Source organism: Megalops cyprinoides, chromosome 19, assembly GCF_013368585.1.
Source record: "Megalops cyprinoides isolate fMegCyp1 chromosome 19, fMegCyp1.pri, whole genome shotgun sequence".
Taxonomy (NCBI): Eukaryota; Metazoa; Chordata; class Actinopteri; order Elopiformes; family Megalopidae; genus Megalops; species Megalops cyprinoides.
Genome location: NC_050601.1, coordinates 14,206,992 through 14,229,030, shown reverse-complemented (window position 1 = coordinate 14,229,030; position 22,039 = coordinate 14,206,992). Strand labels below are relative to the sequence as shown.

Genomic DNA, 22,039 nt, shown 5'->3' with positions numbered 1-22,039 from the left:
CGTTTTGTTAGGGATTTTTCATATCCAGTTATACGCGGATCACGGACAAGTGTACTTTATTTGATTAGGGTCCAACAGAAAAATGACCATGTGGTCTCGCAACACGATTCACCGTTTACACCCTGTCTGAATGCGTTGACGTTAAGGTAAAGAAAAAAAAAAAAAAAACAACAACGCCTGAGTTGAATCTTAGTGTATCGTGTTTTGTTGAACGTCCATCCTAACCGATGGGAATCTGTTTCATTTTTTCTCCTTCCCATTCTTGAGCTCATCTTCTCACCCAGATTCTCCCGGCGTGAACGGCCCGCACGCGTCAGGGTTGCTTAAGGCTAGCCCCGCCTCGGCGGGGAGTGGCTTTGCGTCTACTGTCCGAGTCCTCTTAAACCTACAGTTAGAAACACCTGGGCCAGATTTGTGACAAGAGAGGGGATGGCTGTGCGTTGAAGTGACAATAAAAAAAAAAGGAACACAAGTGACAGCTGTTCGGCGATCATCGGATAGATTGTAGCTGTCTTATTCATTCGTGTACTTTTAGAACTCGATTAGAACGTTGTTATTCAGGCGATATTTCATTCGATTATGAAGACGTTACATAAACTTATCCTCAGCTGCTTTGTGGCAACCCTTTTCACATCAGGTAAGAGTGGCATGTACTTCCATATCCGTTCCAACACATGATTTTTATAAGGCTAAAATAATCGCTTTCAGACAGTTTGAAAGTGTTCCTAAACTGTGGATATGGTGACACCTTTGTTGTGATCTGATACAGTGTTAAAAATATACCATATTCCTGTTTTTAACGACAGTGTTGTCTTTCATAACTCTTTGTAAAAATGTAATATTCTAGGATTAGCGAGCACATCATAGGGTAACAAAGATGTATGAGCGCATCAGGTGGGCGGTGTGTTTGGTTCTAACGTGGTCAGCTTGTGATGATAAACTGAAGTTTTTAATGCAGCCAAAATACTGGCAACGTAAACTGATTGACAGATAATTTAGCTGAAAGTGGAATTAATAGTCTCTTATAACAACCACCAATAATAGCGACCATCTTAGGTAAATATTGTCTTTTGTGTATCAGGTAACGCATTTTTAGGCTATCGTATTTTTCTGTCACAGAGTGAATTCATGTATAGAACGAAGTCATCTTAAAAGTCACTTTGTGCTGGGAAAAGTAACACTGTAGTAAATATTAAACAGGAAACATTACTTGTTTTTTTTTCCAGATATTTTAGGTAGTATACCTGAAGTGTCTGTTGTGATATGGAATTACCAGTGATTTAAATGGGTGTTGCATATAGTTTATTAGTTTGGGGAAAATGGTGGGGGTTTGAATATATGAGTTTTAAGATGCCTCATTTTGCATGGATGAAGGGATCCCATATGGCATGCAAGGTTGTCAGTGAAGGTGACACCTGAGAACTTAAGAAGTAATGAGCATCATTTCCAAACCTGCATCCAAAGACAATGATGAAGATGATGAATTACAGAGTGTAGTAATGCTACACGATTATAGTACCAGCAGGTCCAATAAGATTCACTTAACTGTGAAGTAGTCAGCTGTTAGTCTCCATAACAAGAAGATAAGATGGCACTGGATATTTTCTTGAATGCATCAAGATACTGTATGTCTCACCAGAGAGCAGTCCTGTGGCATTCACAGCTGCATGTTGTGTCACACTGCTTTTCTTTTGATGAAGGTGACACTAGCTTCATTCCTCTTATGGTTTTGAAAGCCTTTTTCCCATTTCGCTCTGTATGTCCACTCCCTGCCCATCCACATATTTAGGATTGATTTTTTTTTTTTTTTTTTTAACTTTCCGGAGCTGTTTGTAAGGACCTAACCTCTAATCTCTGACCTCTCTCCTAAGGGTAGTGATGCCCACACCCAAAAGCAGATAGACAGACAGTCTCTCTCTCTGACACAAACACACACACACACATATAAATCTTTCCCCATCTCTTTAGATGTTGATGGCAGAGTGACTGAGCGCTGCCTTACCACTGAGTCACTGCTCCACAGTGGCACAAGCTGGGTGTGAGTCACTGCTGCTAGAACGCTGACTCCTCTGGTCAGCTCTGGTGGTTAGAGTGCCATCCTGACAGCTGGACCAGCGCAACATTTTTTGGATGTTTCTGTCAGTGTAGCAACATTGCATCCTTACAACAGTATTGTGGGAATGTTATATGTGGGGTGGCAGTGAACTCGCTGAGGACAACAAAGGTTTTACCAAGAAGTGAATACCTGCGCTGAAGAGTTTGGCAGGGAATTGTTTGGATGTAATGAGACTGTTGTCAGGTTGGGGAGTTGAAATTCCTTTGAATCTGCTCTCCTACAGAATTTGTGCTTTTCAAACATTGACTGGGAGTCTTTCTGGATACCATGAAGGTTGTAATTTTTTAGGGAACTTGGTGGTGATGTGGTTTAAGAGTGATGCTGAGTAGGAGGAAATCCCCCCATGTGTTCATATTTGTGTGACAGCTGGAAAATATTTTCCATGAACGATCTGAAGTGGTCATATTTAAACTTGAGCACAACACTGTATAATATTGGTAATTATCTATTTCTACTGGTAGGGCATCATTAAAAGGTGGGAGAGTTGGTAACATTTTGCTTTGTGCTTTTGTTACTTCTGCTTTAACACTGGTAATTAATGTGAATGATATGCCAAAACTTACAGGGTCACTTGAGACATTTTAAGAGAATGGTAAACAGTAGATAAAAGGATTATGCCAATGGAGATGTGTACATTTGTGTTAAAGTGCAAGTAAATTCACAACTCATTTTAGCAAATGGGTATTGCTATGACAGGCCCACATCAATGTAAAGCGCCTTGCTGCATCACGACAGCCCCCTAACAGCTTACTCAGAGCAGTATGGTTAATTAATATACCACTTGGAGACAAGCTTGTGTGAGCAGTCTCAGTGCAGTGCTAGGAGGCCTCCTTCATATCCTCCAGGATTACTGTTGCTCTTAGTAATCTCATGCTGTAATTGGAAAGCGCATGCTGGCGAATGGGAGGTTTAATAGGATATGATAGTGCAGGCCCAGAGAACAATCACTGCTTCTGGGAACCATCTGTTGCCTAGGAATTAAGGGCCCTGTAAAAGCCTGGTGCTGAAGGAGAGCAGGTTTCTCTCAGATTCAACTCTCTGCAGCTGTCTGGTTTCTGCACAGCTTGGCTGGTGGCTGGTGTTGGTTCCTGTTTGCAGTGTGCTTGCATAAGAAGCCGGTGTGCCAGTCCAGTACATTTTGGGATCAGCTGTCTTTACATTAATTTAAAGAGCAAGGGTTGAATCTGTCGTAAGAGAGGAGCTAGTTTTCCACACTTCAAGCTGCATGATGGTAATTCTTCACTGATCCTTCACTCAAAGGGCTTAAGAAAGACAGCCTCACAGTTTTTGGAATTAAAAAGGGGTATGTAGTCATGAGAACTAATAGGGTTTTTTTTCCAGCACCCATGTATTATCCACACATATCTTCTAAGCAGTCTAGATTCTTTTAGGTAGAACTTCTCCTCATGTAGGCTCTTCCACACTGACTGCCCACCAACTGTTTAACCTTGACTGAATGTATGGTGTTTGGAGAAGGTGTGAACTTTCTCTTGAAGGCACTTTGCTTCAACAAAACGTCCCAACAACCGTGACAAAAAAGAAACCGTCTAATAGAGCCTGGTGTAGTGAGGCAGTTTTTATGTATTAAATATCAGTCATAATGAATCATTGTAAACAAACAGTGCAATTAATGGCTGACAATCTGATGTGTGTCTTGGGGTTTACATAATTGTTTTTGTTGCTGGAATGACAAAAACAATTAAAACTAATTCAGTAGTGGTGATTGAGAAGCAGGAAAGAGTGGAGCTGGCACTGGTTATTCAGATATGGAGACAGAGAACATACTCCAATCTCAGCTCCTGCTGAGATTTACAAGCAGAAGTTATAATGGCTTTTGCAGACTTATATTCGATTTAAATTCAAACATCCCATCCTAATGATTTAGATTTTTTAATGGGTGCCGCTACTATGGAGCCGGTAAGGATACAATGTTCTGCTTTGCCACAGTTTGTTGGATTTGGGGTTTCAGCAAGACTTCAACTAAACATAAACTAGACTGGGACAAACGGCTGTGGATAAAACCAAACAAAAGCTGAAAAGCAAGGCAGCAAAACTGACATTGGTGTTTATTGTGCTTTGTTGGTAGACACAGAGTCAGTGTGTAAGCACTTTTGCAGAAATGTCCAGAGGTATGCTGGTAGAATTGCCCAGCTATACTCCTCTTTCCCCTTTCCTCTTTACTGACCTCAAGACAAGTATATGGCTGATAGAATGGGGAAGCTTTGAAAACAGAGGGCTCCCAATCCTTAATTTAGCCTTTGCCTTTTGCATATTTACCTTGAGGGTTCTAGATAAGAGCCCGTCAGTGGGCCGGTGGAATCCCCTCGTCTAAGGATGGGTTCTTGCAGTGCTAGCAATGTATCGCCAATTCCTAAGGGAACAAACTGTACTGATGATGACGGCAATTGTATACTGTGCACCACTTTCAAGGGAACTAACCAGAAAGAAGGTCTTTGTGAGAGAAATGCCCTCTAGATCATAGATAAGGGACTTGTTGAAAATGCGCTGAATGAGGAAGCACATATCGAAAGAGCACACACGTAGGTGGCAAAAGGAGAGCCGGGGTCATTTTCATGAGATACCTCTGGGGAGCTGGCGACAGCTGGTCTACTTTGATGTAGCAAAGCGTAGCTCAGGGCTCTTTTGGGGAAACACAGGAAATAGGAATGAAGCTTAATGACGTCCTATAAGCAGGGCACAGGAGCACCTACTGAGCACAAGCCCTTTCTGCATAGATCAGCCTTGCTTTAACGAACGCTGAGTCTCCAAGGAAAGTTGACTGGCATGACTCTGAGACAGGGGAGCAGCATGGGGGTCCTACAGCTTTCATACAGGTGACCAGCATGTCTAGCAAGAGAAGAACGTCCTGGGCTTAACAAGGCTTTTTCAGGCAGTGAGGCCTAAGATCTGAGCAAATTTGTTTTCCCAGCAAATCGACTATTCCTACTACAGAGCGACAGTTATGCACCTCTTGATTTATATATATATTTACCATCTGACAGTCACTGAGCCTATGTACAAAAGTACATTCAACGGGGTAAAGTGTGCAGCCATTCAAGTCCTGAATCATTAATGCCCTATTTGTTATATAGCATCATTGTAGCAATCATTGCCACAATAAGTGCTGTTATGAGCTGTACAACCTTATACTGCTATCACCATTTTCAGCCACCAAGCTTGTATTGCCACAGGCTTCTATTGCTGTAAAACTCCAATTACAAAGTTTTGATCACCAAGCTTTTTCTGCAGCAAAGACTTATACTGCCAACAGGCTCTTACCTCTAATGCTTATACTTTGTGCACAAGCTTTTACCACAATGTTAGGAGGTGGAAGGGTCATAGTTTGGGGAGACAAAGTGTAGTCTGAATACGTGGGTTTTCAGTCTGCTGTAAAAACCAAAACACACATAAATAAAACGCTTAAGGCTCTTGTGTAACTCATTTGTTACACGTATGTAACTCATATGTGTTGCATCTTTTATATGAGTAAAATACATATGGTAATGACTGTAAGTAGGCTATTATGTAAGACTAATAATCCAGCCATGACAATGACAGGATGCTTAAGTACTCAGAGTGTTTGAATTAAGGATGTTCTCGATCCCAGAGTGAGGAGACGCTAACCTGTAAAGCGTCTATGTCTTTACTCTCTTTAATCAGGCCTTCAACACCGCTTGATGTGAGACAAACTATTTCAGGAATGCATTCTAATCCCTGAGTAAGCTGGAGATGTTTCCGTGGCAACCTCAAAGATAGTGGCTACAGTATCAGGCACATAGTGTGAGGCTCAGGCTCGACCTCTTTCAGACCCTTGTCTTCATGTACCGGGCTTCAGAGGGCCTGTGCCTTATTAAACTACTATGTTTGGTCGGAAAGGGGACTGAAGCAGCAGGGTCCTTCGTTATCTGGCTCTTACAGATATTCACGAGGATATTCACCCACAATCACAGCACCGTTGCCTATACTCAAAAGAAATTCCGAACAATGAATATATGACTGCAAATGTATTCACATCGGTGTGAGTGTGGAAGTGAGTCAGGCTTCCTGCCTGTCTAAAGCAGAAGTGCCCTCGCAACTGTTCTGCTCCGATGTGTGCACCACATCCCTGACTCACGCCCCCCCCCCTCCTCAGAGTGAAGGGTTTGTGGATGTGTGCAGGTAGGGACAGAATTGGGGTCAAAGATGAACACTGTCTTGATTACCCTGAACTGTCTCTTCATAGAACACTCTCTGCTGAGTCTGAGTTCATTAAACAAAAAAGGTCCGTCATTGATTTCAGATTGAAGCTTTGACAGGTTCTACAATGCTGGGGCCCTTTTTTCCACAGTACTCAGGCTCACAGAACAAAGAATACAGATGGGGCCCTTTTTACAGTGAGTGTGGCTGTATCAGTCATTGTAACAGGTGCACTGTGTCCTGACCATGACCTGATAAGACACAGTAATTCAAGTGGCCTTTGCATAATGCCTTGATGAAAGCTCCTCAAATAAGCCCTGTGACTTCACAACAGGTTGTAACATTTTTGCTTAGAGGATGTGAGCACAAAGCACATCATCATGTGAGCACACATCACTTCATTGGTCAGTTTGAGCTCAGATTGTATTATTTGATTTCTTGCAAGGAGTGGCACATTAAATGATGCATTCCACAGGTATTTTTTCACTTGCACAATAAAGAGGTCAGGTAGAGGTTCCTTTACCTGAGTGTATAATTCATTGCCTGTAGTATTAGGCGTTTTGAATGAGTTTACCTTTACTTGTCAATAAATATTCCAAAATCAGCAGATCATTTCATTCACAAGTAGTGTGGTGGTTCAGAATTAAAATAAAATTTAAAAAAAAAAAAACTTGCATTTCATAAAAAAACGAATGACATATGAACAGTGCATCAGAGATGGAATAGTGTTATTCTGTAGAACTGTAAAAATAAGAGACTATAAAGCTATAAACGATAAATGATTTTTATTACAGGTGGAAAGATTGAGCTTTTTGGAGGTTGCTTTCTTTCATTGTCATACTTTAAGCAGATGGTCATCAAACAAAAGCAACATAATTTTTCTGTTTGCCTTGCGAGGATGTAAGCTCTAGCAAACTCTAACTCGCTCTTGTTCCACAGTACAGAAATACACAGGAATAGAGACTTAAAAATAGGGGTCAGCAAACAGAAAGCAGACCATGACAGCTACATGACAGGGCACGTTCATGTCGTGTGAAAATGAGGAAGCAGCAATTTCTGTCACTGCTAAGGCACAGATATCTATTCCTTTCTCTTAGGCTTCTGACTGTTTGCTGCTAGCCGTTTCACATGCACAGCTGCAGGGCAGTGGCAGTTACCTGGCCTAACCTTCTCAAAGCGCTGTTGTAACATTGCAGCAATGTCAGCAGTGTGAGAGCCTTGAGTGAACTGCTCCGTGTGTGTGTGTCTGTGTGTATCTGCGTCTGAGTCAGCAGGGAGGAATTGTCTGGAACGAAAACATGAGAGTATCCAGATTGATAAATGAGTGCAGGGGTCTTGGTGGTGTGTTGCTACACCGGATGGAGTGAGGATCAAAGCTGTGTGTAAAGTCGTGGCCGGGGGCAACGCTACCTCCCGCATCACATAAGTCTGAAGAGCAGGGGGGAGTTATGGTGGCACCCAGCTATGATGCCTATGTTTACAGGGTCTGTTCACTAGTAATTTGTCATTAGCATTGATCAAAAGCCTGTAAAGGGAAACAAGGAGAGTGTGGATGCATTTATTGACACTGACGGATCATCTTAGCGGCAGTGGTCTATATGAGCTGAAGATGATGTGCAGCTTCGCAGGCACAGCTTACATTTCCCAAGTCACATTGACCATGTATTTTGTACATTTCAAAATGTATTTTATTATCATTGTTGTAAATAGGCATGCCAGACTCACTACCATAATACGTATCTGTGCTTATCAATATGTCAGTACAGTGTGTTCTGTAACAAGGTTCTCCCTGTTCATTTCTCTTGTGAGGTCTATTTATTACACTCCTTTTAATGCAATGGAAATCTATACAGAGGTTAAGGAAGAGGTCAACGTGCAAACTTCCGCCTGGGTTTTTTTTTGTCATAATGTAATGATGATCTGATAAACTGCTGCAATTCATCTGGCCAGGGCAGCGCTTCCCGTTATCCTGGTTGGCTTCGGTGGGGTTTCCATGGCGACCACAGCGTCGGTTGCAGTTGAACCTTATTCGGCGGCACAATGGCAGAGTACTTTGAGGCGGACCCAATCTGCGTGGCCTGCTGAGCGTTGCATGGTGCCGTTTTAATTGTCGCATTGCTTCGAGGTGTGTGGTCTAATATCCCCGCCCCCTCGTTGTGACATTCTAGCACTGGCCCACCTAGTGCTCGACCACAGACACAAATTACCTTAGCCTGGTTTAGATCATTATGGAAAACATTTATTGAAAACTGAGTGCTGTTTCTATGTGGGAATTGAACTCTGTATCTGGGAAACCTTTGCGTGGCATATTGAATAGCAGGAAGTGGTAAAAGCAGAACCCTTTTACCAGCTATTGTATACAGATTCTCTATCCTCACATATGGCGTGGACACAGGTGTACAAAGACGTCAACCTTATCTCCCTCAGATGGGGCACGCACCAATATAAAGCTCCCAGAAATTTACTTAAAAATGAACATAAATAAAGATAATGGCTCCGCTACTTGGGTCAGGTCACTGCATGCATGTTGCTCCTGGTGTTGCAATATCCACTGATGTGCGAAAAGTGGCTTACAGCCCGTTTTGTGTCCGTGGCAGCACACTGAGCTCTCTTAAGCCATGTATCTAAAGGCATCAATGTCATCCAGAGGTCTCTCTCTCTCTCCCTCTCCCTCTCTCTGTTATTGCTCTCTCTAGGAAAAGGGAGGGGACATGAGCTGTATGCACCTTGGGCTTCACAACACCCTACTTTCTCTGGGTTTTCTTTGCCTTGCCAAAGCCACCAACTTCAAAGCAATCTTTCTGTCATCTCCCACTTGCTCCAGCAGTTTGACAGCTTGGTGGTCTAAGAAATTAGAATATGTGATAAATGCTTTGATTTTTCTAGCATGAGATAAAGATGGAGCCCCAGGTGATATGGGCAGTATGTGGAGTCTGCTCTGCAAATATACTCATAGAAAACCTTTCAGCTGTATTTTCTTTTCTCTAAAGTTTCCCCTCTATTCCATGAAATGTCTGATTTGAGGGTGCTTTTGTTATGCCTCTGTCTCTGTCCCTACAATAACTGAATGAATGACTGCAGCTTTAATGGAGTACTTGACAGTTCTTTCATCCATCTGCTTGCTACTGTGGATGTACTGCTTTTATATTGGTATATCCTCCCTCTTTTTTTAGCTTGTGTGTGCATGTGTATGCTCCAAGACTTTCTGAGAAATGGTTGTAGAAATTAGTCTTGATAGGCTAACTCTTCCTGCTCTTTTTCTAACAGCAGTTGCAGTTGGTTACCAGGCAATAAACCTGTTGATTCGTACAGGACAAAATACACTATCCATTTCTGTTTTTGGAAGATAATTACATTACTCACAACTGGCCATTTGTTTTTATTTCAGTGTATTTAACTGGAAATGATGTTGCCAGGAGTGTTTGCTCAAGGTGTCTTCTGGCTGCCTGTCTGGCATGTCTCAATTCTGGCAGGAGGAACAGAGCCGAGTTCCTGTTGCTGCATGCAGAATGGGATCCTGTAAAGAGACTTCACACAGTTCTTAAGCCCCCCTCCTGGCTGGGCTTTCAGCCTGGGCTTGTGTTTTAGATCCCAACAGAAGTGGTGACATTCTGGCTCGGCGGTATGGGAATAGGAGCGGGGAGTTTACCTCTGGGCGCTGTGCGCCTTCGTGCTGTGCTTACCCTTGGGACTGTTCCTCATCCGGTCGGGGACAGAGCCGTAAATGAAGCCTTGCTCCTCACCGCTTGGTTCCCGCTCAGCTGGAGCACTTAGTAAATGAAGGCTTAGAGGGCTGCTGGGTAATCGGTCAGATTGGGTATCAGATTACGGAGCCAGCGGGATTTGAGATTACCTGGCGCTGGCTAAATACCCACCGTTTCTCCTGTTAATTAGCGATCTGCAAGCATGTGATACAAGGCAGCTTTATTTAATAGGTCACCTGTGTGAGCATGTTTTGAATACGACTTAATTAAGCAGAAAGGGAATTCACTCATACTATTAATTATACTTGATACTTTGGGGGGGGTTCAGAAAGTGTTCCAATTCAAATGCTGTGGAATCTCACAAATGACTGTGTGTGTAGCTGTGGCTGGATGCGATGTCTTAGGAGGTTAATCTTTTCTTGGGAACGGACACACCATGTTTGTTCTGAGCTCTGGCACAAGGTGGTTTACACGCTGTTGCAACTGTCCCTCTAATGGGGAAGGCTGTGGCTATGGGGGTGGGGGGTTGGGTGATGGTTTGCTGATGTGCAAGCTGGCAGTTGACTGCTTCCACTCAAAGGATTAATAATGACGCAGAACACTGACCTCACACCTAAAACACACATGATATTGATGCAGTTGTTTCTAATTATCTGAATACAGAACTACAGTTTCTGGTAAGAAATGACTTGTTGAGACAGTGTTAGAATGTGTTTTTAATGTATTGCTATTTGAGCTGCTTAGTGTCCTTTGCATGTTTTTTTCTTTGAAAAGTTCAGAATGATTTAGCTGATTTGACCTTGTCAGCCACTCACTCAATGTATCTAATACGCTATGTCTTCTGTAGTTGCCATGGCAGAAAGCACGGCCACGATGCCCTCATCTGCCTCCGATGAAACTAGCAGCCCAGGAGCCACAGGAGTGTCCGTGGTGACGGCTGAGGAGGGGTCAGGAGGGGATGGGCATTCTTCCACCGTGGACACAAGCACCAGTGCTTCCACCGAGCTTGCTGGGGCCATGGAATCTACACCCACTACCCCTGCCCCAGAGGTGGACACTACCCTGAGCCCTTCAGCTGCAATTTCATCTCCGGAAAGCACTACAGGCAGACCTGCCATTACTGCTAATTATACAACCATGGGATCGCACACAGCTACAGCTGATAACCTCTCTGTTCCCCATACAACCCCAGAAAATGCCCCAGCCACAGCAACTGAAAAATCGGACGTCACCATCATGGAAATAGGCACAGGCACAGGCCACAGCCCCCCAGCTGTCCTGACACCCTTACAAAATGACCCAACCACTCCCACAGTTATATCAGACCTATCCAGCATGACTGAAACCCATACCCCTTCAGTTATACCTACAACCACAGAAAACAGCTCAACCACTTCTAGTGCTTCCTTAGGCCAAACCAGCACAGACATGGCTGCCTCCCATAACTTCTCAGTTAGCTCTACAACCTTAGAAGACAATCCAACCACTTCCAGTGCTATAGTAAAGCAGGCCACGAAAATAACAGACATGGTTGCCACCCATAACTCTCCTGCTGCCCTTACTTCTGGAGAAACCCATTCGCTCACACCCACTAATACATCAGACCCTGCAACTGTCACAGAACACTCCACTTCCTCTATCACAGAAGGCTCAACTGCCGCTGTCACAGAAGGCTCAACTGCCGCTATCACAGAAGGCTCAACTGCCACTGTCACAGAAAGCTCGACTGCTACTATCACAGAAGGCTCCACTGCAGCCAAGAACCCTTCAGCTGTTCCTACCCTCTCAAAGTATACATCCAGCGCACGTGTTACCATCACAAATCCTGCCACCCTGACAACAGGCACAATCCTAACCCCCAGCCCAATGGCGTCACCTACATCTCCACAAAATAACCAAACAGCACCTTACTCTCCCTCAGTCTATGCCCCTACGGAAATCAGCACGATGCCAGCCACCCTCACTACTGCTTCAGTTACATCTCCAGAAAATGATACATCTACATCCTCTGTCACCGTAGTCCTCCCTACCACAGGAACGGACAAAGCTCAGACCAGCACCCCCATAGCTTCCCCTGCATCTCCACAGAATAGCCCAATAACACCTCATTCCACCTCAATGTATACTTCCATGGAACCCAGCACATTCTCAGTCCACAGCTACATCACGTCACCCACATCTCCAAAACAAAATCCAACTGCGTCTTCTACCTCAAAGCCCACAACCATGGAAAGAGTCACCACCTCAGATCACAACCCCTTAGCTTCTCCTACATTTCCAGAAAGCCACTCAACAATGGCTGGCACTGATTCAGGCACGATGACCTCCCGAAACAACACTCCTGGTCTTACTTCCCCAGAAAGTAGACCGACCATTACCACTACAGTGGTTATGGAAATGGGCACAACTCCTTCCCAGAATCACACGGCTTTCCCTGCCTCTCCAGCAATGACCACCCAAGATGTTGTGAACAAGAGAACAGACACAAGCCATTTTCAAAGTCACACTACTACCCGCCTAGCATTAGAAAGCACTCCAGCCACCCCCTCTGGCACCCCAGACAACAGCAGCCCCAAACAGGACACGAACCAGAGTGTCATAACTGCCACCACAACAAATGAGAGTAACACAGGGGCAGCCGGGACCCAGGTGACAGCGGTTTCCCCATCTAAATCTTCCACTTCCCTCACCACGGGTATCTCTGAACCTTCTTTCACCAGCACCTCTTCCCTGGACAGCACCTCAGCTGCATCTACCTCCTCTGGTGTCCCTGTCCCTGTAGGTATGTGTCCCCACTCATGCTCGTGCCCAAATCTTCTGTATATATACATACATTTTTCATTTTTAACTCAGAACTCTTGACCAACAGGTACTAGCCACAGCTCAGCGCTCAGCACTACCAAAGACTCCCCACCAGATGACCAGACCTCCCCTGACACCTTCAGCACTGCCCAACCGACTGAGAACGACACCTATCCAACAGAACCAGACAGTGATCCCACTCTCACCCCCAGCACCACACCCACTACTACCAGACCTGCAGGTGAATGCCCACCTCCCCTGTCTAGTCACATGATTCCATGGTTAAGTGCAGTTCTTTATATCAACCACTGCCTGTTGGTTACCTTCACTAACCAAAGCCTGTGGCCCTCCTACATGCACTGAATATACTTTTCAACAAAATTTATACTATATATTTTTAATGCAAAAGGCTGAAACTCGTATTAGACATCTGAAGCTCACGGATGTTCTTTTTCCATCAGGGTCCTGCTCCAGTCACTCATGTCCTTTTGACAGCACCTGTGAGAATCTCTTCACAGGCTTCCGATGCTTATGTCTGCCTGGGTCCTTCCATTCAGGGGATCGCTGTGTCCAAGGTAGGGGTCGTACCTTATGGGTCAAAAGGGACTAAATGAAATCTGAAATTTTGTGGACCTTCAAGACAGAACTGAATGCAACATCATGTTTTTTTTCATTTGACATTAATAACGTGTGTTGAACTATCAGGGCACTCATTTTCTCATGTGCATATCTTCCCAATCCAGCCAAAGTCTTTCCTGGAATCATGCGTCTCACTTCAATACCTTTTGAAGATGATATGACTAACAAGTTGTCCCAAATATTTCTGGATGCAACAAAGGATATCTCTGAAATGGTAGGCTAATGAGATGTGGTTGGGCACATGTCCCTGTGTACTGGTCACTCCAAATGTGCCTTATTGAAAATCAACAACAAAATACTTACTGTATCCTGTTGGAAAATTCACTTAGTAATGTCATTAACTGTAGAGCTTGACTGTTGTTGGTTAGCCTTGTGGATTACAAAAACTATGGAAACATGTCATCAGAGGGATTGCGCCAATATCCTTTTTTTTTAATTTATCATCTAGTTGAGGGTCACCCTGAGAAACCAGCCAGGTTATCTCAAATCAACTGTTCTGGAGCTCAGGTAAGCATATTTCAAGTCTGTTGATTTTTAATTAAATACATTTGTAAAAAAAAAAAAAGAAAAAGAATGACAGACATTAAAGATGCCAGCCTTACCAACTGTCATGGTTTTGGATAAGTTCTGTATTCATAATTCTAAACACTGTTTTGTACATAAAGATATACAGTGTTAGAACCTAGAATCTCTTTACTCTTCACTATATCAGTATGTCTTGGGGCTTTAGGAAAAGACATTTGAAATATAATGACTTGAGAATGAGCTGGGAAATACTCACAGTAGTCAATGTGAATCCCTGCCTCTTGTAAAGAGGTTATTGAATTGTGCTAAGATTATGTTTTTGCTCTTCAGGCAAGGAAGTGTGATAGCTACTGTGGAGAATATATTTCACCGCACCTCCAATGTCACACAGGAGTCAACTAGTACTGCCATAGCGACAGCCATCCAGGAGTGTGGGGGTGGCTGTGGTCTGCTGGCAAGAGCCGAGTTCAGTGGTGTGTGTTCTGACTTTCTCACTGATGGGGAAACAGTCCACAAAAAATCTCATTGTTACCCCTCAGCTGTTTTTAGCATTAATTTCTAATTTGAACTTGAAATTAATTTGAGGTTTCCAGAATAAAAACCTTAGGTGTTTACTGTACATATTAATCACAAACTGAGTGAATGGTCTGTACAATGCTGCTTTATGAAAGTTTTGCTCGTCCAGCTGAACACTTTCCCTGGGTTTTCTTCACTCATAGAATACCCAAGCACCTATAAAGTTTTTGAATTTGAGACAATTTACTTGACTTCATCAGTAACAGCCAGAGCGTACAGACACAAGTTAATATACAAGGTGACATCTATCAAAAAAAAAAAAAAAAACTGACAAAGTTTGATTTGTCAGTAGGGAATTTCCTACTGTTGGTGGCTTACGTGAATAACAGTCTGGTAATGAACCAGAAAAAGTCACATGGCAACTATTGGTTAGCATTTATGCCAAAAGTGTCATGCTGACCACAGTGTATCCCTCTTTATTTTGACCACAGCAACAAATCTGTGCAGCCAGGAGCCAGGCCCTTGTGACTCTGTGACGACAGACTGTTCCTACTCAGCTGATGGGATTGCCACCTGCAGCTGCAAGCCTGGCTACATAAATTCTCGCTTCTCAAACAGAAGCTGCATAGGTGAGCACATGCATGTGAAGTGCCTTCACTTAATAAATATTACTGATATGAGAATCAAATGCAGTCACAGAAAACACAGAGACAGAATCATTCCTGTACTAAGTCCAAGTCCATTTAAATGTTTTTATTGTCAGAATAAAACAACCTGCTTGGATGATTTTGATCATACAACAGCACAACACTCAGCAACAGTGCAATGGCAGATAACAATTGAATCTAAATTCAGTGAATCTCATATATCTCAGGATAAATAATAGCATCTAGCATATGAAATATTTTGACAAAATATTTGACAAAAAAGTTGAGCAGTTATATGGAAGGATGATATGGAAGGAAAAAGAAACCAACTGAAGAGATGTAACTGACATTTTGTCAGTACTGTCTGAGCATGAAAGGTAGAGCAACATGGAAACAAAATGTAGACAGAAAACAAATTCAAACCTGCAAGATATCTATGACTGCAGTAGCACTTTACACACAGTGACATCAAAAGAATTAACATAAGCTTCTGCTATAGAGGCGTACAGTATGTCAGAGAATAACACTCTAGAAAACAAATTCTGAATAGTTCTAACTTTGTAGCGCACTAGATTCTTGGCTTGTTAGAAGCCCCTGAGTGTGTTTTTAGCTTGAAAAAGTATTTATTTTTAAGAGTGGCTGTCATTCCTTCTCTTAAATTCTCAATATGCTTCTATGCACATGTAGGATCCCTCTGACCCTTTACTGGGGGATTAACGAGATGGATCCAGATTTAAGTTAGGAATAATGTTGGGGTTGGTTGCTGCATGTATCACTTATGTGTTTAAAAGTAAAGATGACATGTGGCTCTTCAACAGTGGCCAGAGTAGCTCTTTGGCCATAGACAGCATACGCCTATGGATTGGATCCAGTGGAAAGCCCAGTGAGAAGGAAGGAGGGCAAGGTTGGCTGCCCATGGCCTTGGCACACACGGCGTCCCTGTCTGTTTGTCTGTTTACGGCATTCTTCTGTGACCGCCCGTTCCTATGGATACGGGGAAAAGAATTACCCTGCCTTGCCTGTGAATAAATGGGTTTTATGCCAAGAGAGTGAAGTGGACAATAAGTTTCCATTTAGAGGAGGCTCCTCTGGGCTGAAGTTCAGGAAGCCTAATTTGAATCCCCAACTGTTACATCTGTTTTGTTTTGCTGGGGGGGGGGTTGTTTTGCACAACACTGTCTTGTGTGCTTGACCTTGTGTTTTGAATTGTGCATTTTTAATTTTACCCATGTTTGATGCCCACAGCTTGTCCGAGTGGTCAGAAGGCAGAGAATGGGAAGTGTGTTGTGTGAGTATTCTGCTTTTCAAGATATTATGTCACAAGCATTATATTTAGTGTCACACTATGCTGCCATATGCCCTATGCTGGTGGGAGTGAGATGGTGTTTGAGGAAGTTTTTAGCAATAATAAAGGTTTTTCTCATGCAGTTTTATGTGATGCACCCTCTCATTCTCTTTGTATTCCAGATGCCCGTTTGGCTACGCAGGATTTGATTGCAACGATTGTAAGTAGCTCATAAGTAACTAATAAGAATCTTGTGCTTTCAAAACCAGGTAGTATATTCTCATCTTAAATTACAGGGTCCTCAGTGTCTTGGCTGTAGCATTTTCATTTCACTATGGCTCGGTTATGAGAAATTCCCCCTAAAGGAATGGAGTGTCGCTTATTCACTTTGAGATAAGCTTACACACACACACACACACACACACATATATATGTATGTATATATATATATATATATATATATATATATATATATGTATGTATATATATATATATGTATGTAATATATATATATATATATATATATATATATATATATATATATATATATATATATATATATATATATATATATGAGCTCTCCCCCTTTCTCCTTGCAGCATCTCTTTTGGCGGCAGTGGTGATATCCTGTGTGCTGGGTGGACTTTTGCTCATCCTGTTTCTAGCCTTCATCATCTACTGCTGGAGGTAAGAGAGACCCCAAACCTACTCTTTGTCCACCACATAAATACCCTTTCATTAACTCTTCCCCCGAACCCCAATATAAACAGGTCCAGTGCTTATTGTAACTGAAATTTATATCATTAGTTAGGATGAATGACATTTTTTACTCAAAAATTTATACAGGTGCAGCTCATTGATGTAATCGGAGGTGAACCAGCATGTCACTATTTGTTTGAATAATGGTATTGAATATCTTTGTGTGTTGTTTTAGTAGATTTTGGTGATTTTACCCAGTGACTGAATATATAGTTATATATTAGATATGTGGAATTGATTGAATTGTCCACATATCTAATATATAACTGTAAGAAATTTTAGCTGTCCTTCATTATTTTATGACTACTGATACTGGAAAATGAATTTTGGTTTGAAATATGTTTTCGAGTAGTATAGGCATGTGTTATAGATAGCATTAGGTAGCCAGTTAGCTAGCTACAGCAGTAACAGGAAGTTACAAAGATTAGTCTTTCTCTTCCAAGAGTTAGTAATATTGAACAACTGCTTGCTTTGTGGGTTTCTTATGCTATTCTTTATGCCTTATGTGCCATTCATGGCAAGGCAGTGTAAGTAGTTATTTTCCACACATGAGGAAGCAAGTAGTTGTGATTATGATGTAACTGAAGAGGAAGGGACTGATAGATATCAGTGACGGCTCTCCCCATTTGGACACTTCCTGGTGTGTTTGTTCCCCATGCAGCGCGATCACACACATCGTTACTGCGTCTGGTGACTACATTTTTTTTTTTAATTTTTAAATGGTCAGTTCTGCTCTTTGCTGGCTTGTTTTCTTGCAGTGTTTTTCCAAACTGCCAAAAAAGGACCTGGACTTTAACTAGGGTGTACACCAAAGGCTCAACCATTATTGTTAATGAATACAGTAGAACAATTGTTGGCTTAAACATCTTTTATTATGCAGTGTTCTAATCAGCTGGACAAAAAAAAAAAAATCACAGATGATAACAACTCATAACTCAATACATGTATGTGACAGGCATGTGGAGAAGAAAAGAGGCAAAAAAACAGAACAAAACAACAAAAAAAAACGCTTGAAATATGATAGTTATTTGGCTACAGAGAAGGTGAAATGTCATATTTGGTGTAAAAAAAAAAAAAAAAAAAAGTTGCTATCTAGTTTGTGTCAGCCTGAAGCAATCATGGTTCATCCAGCTTTCAGGCAAGGTAAGCAATGCATGAACCAGACTGGATTTATTGAAGAGAGAAGGAGCTTGCACATGACTGGTGCAAACGAGCTTTTGGCTCCTTATACTATCAACACCCAGTGACCGTACAGATACGTGAGATGCATGCAGCTCCACCTGCTAAGTAAAACCCAAGCCCTGATATGGGTTTGACACCAAGACGTGCATTTCAGACGGCCTCGGAAGGAAGCCGACTGCAGCAGCCCCTACAAAGATGAGGACTTCCGCAACATGTGGCCCAGTAAGGACATCCTACCAATCCCACGGGCCACTCTAAACTGGGACCCGGCGCAGATCGAGATGACAGAGAGCGACAGCAATACCCAGCTGGCCAGGAAGAGCCTCGTTAATGGCATGGTGAGAAAGCAACAGTGTTGTAGTTCACCCCAAGGGACCTACTATTCTTCATACCTGTCCTCTCTGCTGTTGGGCTGCTGTCTGAAAAATGATCAGTAGTTTACATAACATAGGTCAATATTGTAAACGAGCTCCACATATTGGCAAGCTGTGTCATTCAACACTCACTAAGTAAATGGTGCCTACAAAGCAGATTCATAAATCCTTGGGATATCCAACCAAACATGCTCTGGACCTATTTATGTTTTAGTAACTATGAACTACAAAACTGAAGTGATGGTCTTTTGGCCAAGTGACGTTTTGTTGATTTCTCTGGGTTTTGTTGCTATTTAGTACTGTTGATGTCTCTGGTAACATGCAGAGTACCGCATAAATTTGCTACGTTTTTGTGTCACATATTCTAATCACCAACTCAGATTAGAATACGGTTGCATTCATCCATTTACCCCCTGGTGCTTGCTTTTAATCACAAAATGGCTTATTTTACCTTGCACACATATTGTGAGTAGAGTGGGGTTATGTCCTTTCCTCCCAACCTCCCTGTGAACGCATTGAAACCCTCTATTTGTGCGCTCTCAATCCATGGTCTTGCTGAAAATTCAGTGGATGTTCCCTGTAGTGTGTATGCTTGTCCCCGCTTTGCCGCCCCGCTGTGCTTTAGGATAATTGAAATCTGCTAGTAGGCTGAGCCAAAGGTAGGGAAACAGTTTTTGTTGCCATTCAAATTCACGCTGCCCTCTGTCGGCCACTTCGTAGAAATACTGCATGTGAAAAGCCAGCACTGCCTCTCGCTCAGCTGTGAAGTGTAACGTGATGCATTTGTGCTTGGGGAAAAAACCACACAGAAAAATACAAAGACCGCTTCTTTGCCTTTTAGACGGGCTCTTATGATGGCATGGAGGACCTGAAGACCTTCAAAGGCAAGCACACGACGAGGTACTCCTACCTTGTCCAAGGCCATGAGAATCCGTACTTCCTTGCGGAGGATGAGAGGAAAGCCAAATAAAATGACGATGGATGCGGGGAAAACAGCCATTGACTGAGGATGGGATTGATTTCTGTCCGCTTCCATTTTGCTGGACTTTGCACTCAGGTTGGGAATGGCAGCAGGAAAGTAAAGTGAGCCGTGAGGCTCATGGCTGCTTAGTCTCTACTTTCTGTCACGCTCAATAGGATTCTACTCTTGTGCCCCTTCTCTCTCCAAATCTGTTTATTCCAGGTCAAAGGAGCTCCTCCAGGTGATGAAGGAACATGAAAGCACACTGCAGGGTACAGATCGCAGTACAGCAGCACACACATTTCCCTTTTGAACTTGTAGAGTATTACAGATAAACTGCAGGAACCGGTTTGATTGGAATCTAGATTGCCGTTATGAGTTATCGATACAAAACGTCACTGGGTTTAGATGCAAATCATCAAAACTGCCAAAGAAGTGATGGCCTTTGTTACTGTTGAAATAACCGTTGGTTATTAATAAAAGTTCTGCAGGCTTATGATTTTGTCCTCAGGCTGTAAGTCTGCCAGTCTGAAATGCTTGACAAAATAAAATGTGTCACATAAATTATTTTCTCGGTAGATGTATGCCCCACAATGTGTTGAGCTGTCACTATGCAGTATGAGCCATGGGTAATCTGCACTACAACCAGCAGGTGGCAGTGTTTTAATGTTTTTGCACCTGCTCATATCCTTACTGTGGTCGTTCCTCTTTTGGTCGTAGTGAGCACACAGTTATAGTCCATCAGTATGGTATAGTCTTAGTATTGGAAAACAATTTTCTGTGGTAGTGGCGCTAAAGTATACAAAGCATTTGCTGAAAACCGGCAAAGATTTTGAAAAAGTTTTTATTTTTATTTCCAGTGGCCACATGAGTAGGGTTTTATGCATTAACATTTGCTTCTTGATTTATTAATGTATGAATTAATATATGCTTCAAATAAACAAATAATATGTACTGAAGGGATAAAGGGCTGGAACCTTGATATTTTTCTAAGAGGATTTCTACTAGGGAATTATGGTTCCTGGATTGGGATGCAGCTTTCTTGTTTTGGGGTTGCTTGCATCTACACGTGTGCCTATTCCTGTGGTTCATATTAAAAGACTAAAAGAATAGGAATGTCGAGCAAATAGCTTTCGATCAAGCTTTTTATCTGGATGTGCCAATATTATGTATTTATGAATTGCATCTCAGTGAATGTATGTAAATGTTTCTGGAATATCATGTGTATATGAATGTCATCTGCTTAATATCAGAATGTTGCACAATTTTTAAATGTACATACAACTTTTGTAAATGAAGGGAATCGTTTTGCAATTAATAATGTAAGGATGACAATGGGAATAAATTAATTTAGCACACATTTGTCTTTACTTTCTGAATGTTGAATGTACACAGAGTTGTGATGGAAACAGGATGTGGATGTTGGCATGGAGATTCAGTATAAAAGGGTAGTCATGTTTGTGTACTAAAACACTGACAGTCAAACTGACAGTCAAAACAACATGGCATTTATTAGAGTTTTTGTCTCAGTTTTTGGCTCCTGATAGAATTTGATTGACATGATCCCAGACAACAGTAAAAGTCTGGAGGTCCAAACTAGCTCCAAACTAAAGACCTAATCTGGACCTGACTAACTGACTCACTGTAAAACAGGACATTTCAAAGGGCTCCCCAGATTCAGAATAAGATCTTTGAAGTGAATGTTTTACAACACATTTGTCGATATGGCATACAAATCTTCAGTAATCATTTAGAGTATTACAGAGCTTTTACATTTAAGGGGTGTATCCAGTCCTTCAACTGTCTGCAATCCTTTTATTAATATAGTGCTAGAAGAGCTTGATTTTGATTTACTTGACTTTGATAATGGAGAAGCTGGCTGATGCTTGAAACGGAAGGATTGAAACTTAAACAAGGATAAATAAATTTTAAAAAAGTCAAAAGGAGCCAGCCTTGAGCACACAGCCAAACTGATTAAAGTAAGCTTCTTAGCTTACTCATTTGGTTGCATCTGATTGAAATACATCAGCTATTGATAGATTTAAATTTGATTCAAGTCAAGTAGGCCTTCCATAGGTGTTTAACATTAATTAATGCACTGACACAATTAAACAATTTTGTGGAAGACAGGTACAGATCTTTCCTTCACTCTTCCTTCCCCCTCTCCCCAATCTCATAGATTGCAAACTGACTCAAAATATCCTCTGTGCACCAGTGCCTCTGAACTGCCACAGGCAGGGCAACTCCGTTAATTCCGTCGAAGTACAGAGCCGACAGATGCCAGGAAATCTTCCCTCCAGCCTTGCAGACAGTCTGTCCCCCCTGTTCATCCTGGGCCAACCATGGCTCTTCC

At 42.3% G+C, this 22,039-nt stretch overlaps 1 protein-coding gene across 1 annotated transcript; it reads left to right on the top strand.

The window, feature by feature from the left end:
- Positions 1 to 431: 431 nt before the first annotated feature.
- Positions 432 to 20,545, top strand: LOC118794625 (mucin-5AC-like). The gene is made up of 13 exons (XM_036552880.1): positions 432 to 637; positions 10,844 to 12,778; positions 12,866 to 13,039; positions 13,260 to 13,373; positions 13,542 to 13,651; positions 13,886 to 13,944; positions 14,293 to 14,435; positions 14,970 to 15,107; positions 16,371 to 16,413; positions 16,593 to 16,630; positions 17,010 to 17,097; positions 18,506 to 18,689; positions 19,567 to 20,545. Exons 1-13 carry the CDS (start codon positions 580 to 582, stop codon positions 19,693 to 19,695), a joined length of 3,213 nt encoding a protein of 1,070 aa, XP_036408773.1. The 5' UTR covers positions 432 to 579; the 3' UTR covers positions 19,696 to 20,545.
- Positions 20,546 to 22,039: the final 1,494 nt, after the last annotated feature.

Bases quoted from the DNA above. Each gene is read 5' to 3' on its own strand.
- LOC118794625 (XM_036552880.1), top strand. From the start codon at position 580: ATGAAGACGTTACATAAACTTATCCTCAGCTGCTTTGTGGCAACCCTT. The intron at 16,414-16,592 runs GTGAGTATTCTG...TTTGTATTCCAG, and splicing joins GAGAATGGGAAGTGTGTTGT to ATGCCCGTTTGGCTACGCAG. The intron at 18,690-19,566 runs GTGAGAAAGCAA...TTTGCCTTTTAG, and splicing joins AGAGCCTCGTTAATGGCATG to ACGGGCTCTTATGATGGCAT.